General features: G+C 32.4%; 1 protein-coding gene across 1 annotated transcript in view; it reads left to right on the top strand.

Annotated features, from left to right (window-relative positions):
- The first annotated feature begins 139 nt into the window (after nt 1-139).
- The window catches only part of LOC108741822, a 23,229-nt gene continuing 16,101 nt past the window's right edge, over nt 140-7,267 (top strand). The window contains exons 1-2 of the mRNA XM_025974888.1: nt 140-1,023; nt 2,354-3,341. Of these exons, the coding sequence (XP_025830673.1) occupies nt 2,736-3,341 (606 nt within the window). The 5' untranslated portion in view covers nt 140-1,023; nt 2,354-2,735. The remainder of the gene's footprint in view (nt 1,024-2,353; nt 3,342-7,267) is intronic.

Genomic DNA, 7,267 nt, shown 5'->3' with positions numbered 1-7,267 from the left:
ACTAAGACTTCCGTGTCGCTGACGAACCGTGTTAGGTAACTGTTTTCCCTATTGAATAGAACGCCAATTGTTTCTTTTGTTATATTATCTTAGTTGGATTTATAAAAAAAAAGGTAATCATCTACCAATAGTTGAACTTATATATGTTAGTAACGATAGGCACATTTAGACTAATGTTTATGTATCTGTGTGCGACGTTTTACGAAGGACATCTAGTTCTTGCTAATTAACTCGTTTTTGTGTCTACATATGTATATGTAAATTAATTTTGTACAAATACACATACACATGTATTAAAGTACCTCATACATAAACATGGGGCTTTGCTCATATCAGGTAAAACTTTCCAGTATAGGTTTGCTAAATGAGTTGAAATTATTTTTGAAACTGGTTTTTATGGATTTCACGATAAAATTGATTCTATGTTCAATATTGACTGTATGTATATACGATTTCTAATTCGTTTTTGCTGTACAAGCTAGTGATTCAAAACGAGGAATTTTTAAAGTTTCGGTAGCATAAAAAAAAATTGATCATGTAACAACACCGAAGTTGACTTTTGTATTTATATGGGTGTAAAATTTGCGCATTTGGTAACCTTTTGTCGTAAAAGTTAGTCAAACGCTGGTGCATTTGGGTCATTCTGTATATCGAATTGCGACAGGATTGTCATGCGCGATGCATGAGACGCGAGCATACATTCGGTCAATTCGGGGGTGCAGGATGCTGTTAATAGTGGAAAATGTAAACTGTTCAACATTTTTTTTGTTTTACTGAACAATAAAATGGATCGAAGATACGTAACGCCCTGATATAATCAAATTTGAGAGTAGACAAGAAAAAAAAAATGAAATTTTACGGAAAGTACTGAAATTCTCGTGCTATATACCGGTTCGGAAAAATTTTCAATATGTCCTCTGATGTGAACTCCGTCATTGATGCGTCTCCTTTCCAGTGTTGCCGATTGATATTAAACAGATAAAGTGTTTTATTCGGTGTGATGTGGAAAAGGTATTAAAAGAAGTAAGTTGGCATAGTTTCTATACGTAGAGAACCAGTTCATAAAAATTGAATTTAAAAGCCAATTTATAAAAGGTTGATTTGTGTATTTTTCCGTAATTTAACTAACGTGTACTAAATATTATACATATACATGTAGAACATGCAAATGATTGTAATGAAGGTCACTTTTTACAAAGTATTATATCATCTTAATAATTTAAATTATTCTACATGCGGAGCATTTCTGAGAAGGAGAGAATTTAGAATTTTTTATGCTACAAAGGTTTTTTTCTTTGTGTAAAAGACATCTTTGTATTGTTGAGCAGGTAAAAAAGAAATTAGAAGGAAAGTTTGGCTGGTTTCATTAAGTTACGTTTTTAGCTGAACATGTTAAATTAAATCGGGGAATCATAATGTAATCAACTTTTCAGCAACAGCAACTTTTAGTCAAAATCATAAAGAAGAATTTTTATAATTTTTGTCACAAAAATCCTTTAAAACGTTACTTTCTGTACATATAGTACCTCTAGATACCTGTAAGTGTTTTACCACTTTTAGTAGCCTTGTTTAGTTTTTCGCGCATTATCATATTTTAAAATGAATTTTAACATTAATATTTTATCTTATTTCTATTAACCAAATGAAATTTGTTGTTGTGCAAAGCTATGAAGAAAGAATTGTTAACGTTATTTTAATATGAATTGATGCGGAATCATGGAAACTTCGTAAATAATACTAGAACTAATATGACAAAAATTAAGTTAAATACTCACTTATACATCCTGTTGCTCTTTCATTAAATGTGCTATGGATTTCCACTTGATTGCTTGTTGATGAAAACTTCAGTCATCTGAAAATAAACAGAAGATGTTAGTAATGGTAATGTTTTCTAAAATCGTAACTTAAGAAATTTTTGAGATAAAAGAGATCCTATTCGCGTTAGCAACAGAGTTTGTTTTAATATTATAATGTCAACGTCAAATTAGGTATATTTAACTGAGCTACGTTTAAGTATTTATATAATTCGAAAAAAGTCAAAAGTATCGTATTCAAAAAGAGAATAATGTCAACGTCAAATTAGGTATATTTAACTGAGCTACGTTTAAGTATTTATATAATTCGAAAAGAGTCAAAAATATCGTATTCAAAAAGAGAAAATTGTTCGTGGAGAAAAATTATTGATGTATTCCTCTTACAGGAGAAACTGCTAAGTATCTAATCTAAGTAGGATAAAATCATTGATAACAAAATATAAAATTAACTTGTATTGCTAAAATGTTCGATGAGGTAACCCGTGCCAATTTAGATTAAAGAAGTTGTTTTAGTGAATATTAATTTCATGTTCATCCAGATCGAGTATTCTTGAGCAAGACGTGGCAACGCTGGTAGAATGTGTGTTATATGCGCAGTAGCGCCCGGATTGGTCCATCGTGTACCTACTATCTCCCACTACTTTCGCGTCGCTACTGTTCGCCAGCTCGTCGCTTTCTTTCGTAGTCTGCATTCGTAGTTTGACCCGTGATCGTGTTGTTGATTGGTTAAGTGGTGCACCGTCACCACTGCTAACTGCACACACGCTGGCAGACGAACCAAATAACAACGGCCGGTAAAGTTGTCTCATATTCGTAACGCTTGAAAGCCATAGCTTTGTAACTCTTGACGAATTTGCTATTGTCTGGGACGAAACGTAGCATTGAAACATTAGATGTATACGTGTTTAAAATGATGTAACGATGAATAACGTGCAATCGAGCTTGGCTAGCAGCGGCAGTAGTAGTTCCATCGGTAACTGCGGTGGTGTAGAACATCAGCAAGATGTGGCTGCTTCCGCAAGTACAGCCGGCGAGAGCAACCTGTACTGCCACTTCCGTGTCGCTGACGCAAAACTCTCCGCCGTAGCTATTGTGAATATCGACTCGGAAAACTACATGTTGCGTGGCATAAGCTCCTCCGGCCCATCGGAGCGAAGGCCTCGAGCTTTTAACCCTAACAAGCAGCAACCGGCCACCACGTCTACGGCACCCGATGTCGAGCTGGACGGCTTTGCGGTGCGCGAAACCACCAGCTCTCTTGCTACTGCTACTACTTCCGATGTCGCCATGAATAACAACAATAGCATTAACAATAATTCGCCAGAAAATGGTAGTTCTTGCGCTCGTACTCTGTCGTTCCATACGCTCTTGTGCTCCTGTCAGATGTCTTGTTGCTGCATGTGCGGTTCCTTCTGCTCTCCAGATTGCCATGCCTGTTTCCATAAGATCTGCTTCCGGTTTGCACACAAATACGTCTGCCAGAAGAACAACGACGTACTACCACCGGTTACCCTGGACTACGACAAGGTCAGTACTTTTAAAAGTTACAAGTTACTTGCACCTTTTTTTGTAGTTAACATCACCCATCAGCAAATAGGGTCCCTCTCATGTACAATCCACAATGTTAATACCGTAGCACAAGTTGCCCTAGGACTTTAAATTAGTATTTAATTTTATTGGTTCTTACACATATATCGATTTTATATTTGTAAACCTGAAGCAATTACTGGACACTGGTGATTTTGTACGCTCAAGACATAAAAACGTACCTAACCCAACCTTAACTGACAAAATTTTTACGTTACAGGTATCTAAGTAGAGTATATATCTAATTCTAGTTATATACACTTTCCCTTTTAAAAATTATTGGTGACTTTTTTAGAACAATAAAACTGTCGAGTTTTTCAACAATAAAAAACCTACTGAAAGCATAGCCCAAGATTTTCATTAGAAAAGTTTTTTATTCTCTTTAATTTTCAAAGGTATCTTATCTTTAGAATTATGAAACCGTCAAACTAATTTAAATTATTTTGTACGTACATAAATTAACAAGTACCTTAATGTTAAAAAATGTTAATCATCTGTTAGGCGTTATGAAGTTTGTTGTAGGGTGTATACCGTAATAGATGTGTATTAAAAAAAAAATAATTGTGCACGTTTAAATAATAAAAGATACCTGACCATACTTGTACCGTTTTATCTACATCAGATATCAAGAAAAAAAAAATCCATGTTTGATTTGAACTGGATGAGAGATATAAATTTATGCTTCTTTGATAAATTAATAAGCAGAAGATAAAATTGTTTAGTGGGAAGATATTGTTTGGGTATTCATGATAAGTGCTACATATTATGTTGTAGTAAGGTACCGTGGTACCTGTAAAATTTAAAATACTCGGCACATTCTTTTGTTTTCAGTTATCAGTTACGACCCTTATTTTAGATAATAGGTTGAATACCTATCTTTGTTTGAATATATGTATCACGCCACTTTTGTTCCGGTTTTATTGATTTTAATGCAATAATAAATATTGCAACGACTAATACATTAACGATTCTGTTATGTGAGAATATTATTTTGTACATATTTAACTAACAAGATATTTTGCATCAATTAAAAAAGTAGAGAATGAATTATATATTACGTAATTATAGCGAAAGTAATTAATTTGGATATTATTTATACTATCCATTATACTAGGTACCTATATACATACAATTTGTGTTCAATTTAGACAAACATTATTATTATCAAATAATGTAGACTGGTAAGTAAAGTAACACATAATAAATTTTAGTAACAGGGGTAAATAAAGTTATGAAGGAGTCACGAATTTGGTTGAATGAAATTAAAACAAGATGACATTACCTAGCAAAAAAGAATACAAATTAAAAAACCTACAGCGACTAATAACTTCGTTTGGTAGATTAAGTCATGGTTGTCGTAGGTTTTTTCATTTTTACTGTTTTTGCTATTCTACTTTTGACTAATACCCCTTTAAAGTGATAATTTTATGTCTTATTTGTTGAATACTTTTCTGGCATATTCCATACATTTAAAAATGTTCATATAAGTAAGCCGTTTTAATCACTCGAGAATTCCGAACAAAAAACTAATCTGTAACCAGTTTATGATGAATTATGTTACATAACTTCGTTGTGTAGAAACAAAAAATTACCACAATATTTTAATTGTGATTCTTGAAGTAACCGAACAAGATTTTGTATTTAGAACGCGAATGTAAAAGGAATTCAAAATTAAAGTAGACATAAAATTATTCCACCGTTGTTTTCAAGGGGAAAAATATGTATGTAAATCGTATACATAAATTTTCAAATTAAAGAAACTACGTATTCTTTTTCTTTACCATAGAAAAAATCTTTCAATATTGTACGTTTTATTTAATAATCCAACATTTAATTTAACAAGGGACATTGTTTTATTTCGAAAACTTCTACCTTTATGTGCGTTTTATTTAATTTTGTTCTGATATTTGATAATGTTAATACCGAAATTAATGTCATTGCCATACAACCCGTGTTTTGTAAGTCTATTATTATTCACTTTCAAAATGTGAACAACTGCGGTAAAAAGTAATTCCTTTGTGATGTATTAAATTGATATTAGGGGAACTTCGTTAGCTGTAATTACAGTTAGTTAAAAAATGCAAAGCTATTAATTTTTTGTGTAATCCATGGCTTAAATTGTCTTTGATAATTATTTAATGTGCGCCACTGGGTTTATAAGTCCTAAGCTGCGTGAATTATTTAGAAGCTACCCTTTTTTGCTCGATATAGATTAAAAATTTAACTTATCCTTTGATCTCTCAATGTGTTTGAATGTTTTATAATTGTTGTTCATCAAAGAAAAACTACGACAGAAATGAAATTATTTCGTTCCAGCATTGTGAACCGTCAAATCCAGTCAAATTTTTTCTTAACATGTTTTATAATCATTAAAACAGTTGACGGTACCTACTTAACACTGTCAGTGTGGTATGTTAAATCCAAAAAAAAATCTAAAGGATTTTCGAACATTTATATCGATCAAAAATAAATATAACTGGTACAATAAACTTCTTATTTTTTTTATTCTATAAATGCTAACGGTAGTTAAAAAAGTACTTAAATGTCGAAATGATAACGTACGTACTGTCTTTGTTACTTTTATTAAAAAGGCGATTACTTCAGAGATTGTACATAGCGAGTCCACACATTATCTGTAGGTCATGTGTGGCAGTATGATAACGAAGTTAATGTTAAAAATAAGGAAATACCTTAAGCCTATTCTTTCCGTATGGCAACAGCAATGTAATATTAATAAAGGCGGCAGGTACTGTACCAACATATGTAGGTAATAGCATACTTCATGCTCGACAAGATCGTGAAAATGAAAAATTGAAAATTGTTTTACTTATCAAGGTACTTATTCGTGTACCTACATATTTATAAAAAAGATAAGATACTACAGTGATGTAGTTCAATGACATCAGAAGCCCTAAAGGAGTACATGATTGTACTTTCTCCATCGTATGGCTGCATTTTCCTTCTGGACTTAAAGTTTTACCCTTAAGTGAAAATGCTTCACTAACTAATGAGTTAGGTGTAATACAATACATAATCAATATTTATTATTAACGCTATTTTTCGTAAAACCATATAGGAATTTTCTTTCCCTTTTGCTTGCGCTCATTATACTTTAAACAGCAAGTTAAGCTCGCGGAAATTTAAATTTTTGTGCGAATTTCAGAACGGTCTTTTTGAAATAAAACTGTTCGAGATATAACATAAATGCCACTCTATATTTTCTTAGACGTTATTTGGCATCTGTACAGTTTTCTCGCGCAAAACCTGAACATGAAATGTACATAAATGCCAACAAAGTATATACATATGTACATATTTATAACACCTACCTAGACGTTTTGCACGTTGTTTGAAGGAGATTCATTCAACTACTTCACGTCCCCTTTTTTTCTCTTTCAAAAAGACATTAAATACTTGTCCAGAAACCTTTGACCAGATTTCATGCTTTTAATTCCTCCCTCTTACAGTATATACGTATTATATAAGAAATATACGTAAATTGTTTTATTTGGTACGTATGGAGGCAATAATAGAAATTGTTGCAAAAAGTTAATTTTTCTTTGCGAATGAATCGATTTGACTAACATCAGTGGCAGAAATATTTTATTGCATTAATCTGTTGATTAATTCTCAGGAAAACAGGTGGTTTTCAGATAGGCATGGTTGAAAGAATACGAGGGTGGATTGATAAGTTTCCGGCCTGACCAAGAAAAACAAGGTTTTTAAAAATTTTTTTTTTTTATTTCTCAACATAATCTCCTCCAAGGCTGATACATTTCTCATAGCGGTGTTCCAGTCTATTAATGCCATCTCTATAGACTGATTCGTCAAGCTCCTCAAAATAACCATTTACAGCTTCGATTACT

The sequence above is a fragment of the Agrilus planipennis genome, unplaced genomic scaffold (assembly GCF_000699045.2).
Source record: "Agrilus planipennis isolate EAB-ADULT unplaced genomic scaffold, Apla_2.0 scaffold265, whole genome shotgun sequence".
Lineage (NCBI taxonomy): Eukaryota > Metazoa > Arthropoda > Insecta > Coleoptera > Buprestidae > Agrilus > Agrilus planipennis.
This window is presented reverse-complemented; position numbering and strand designations above follow the sequence as displayed.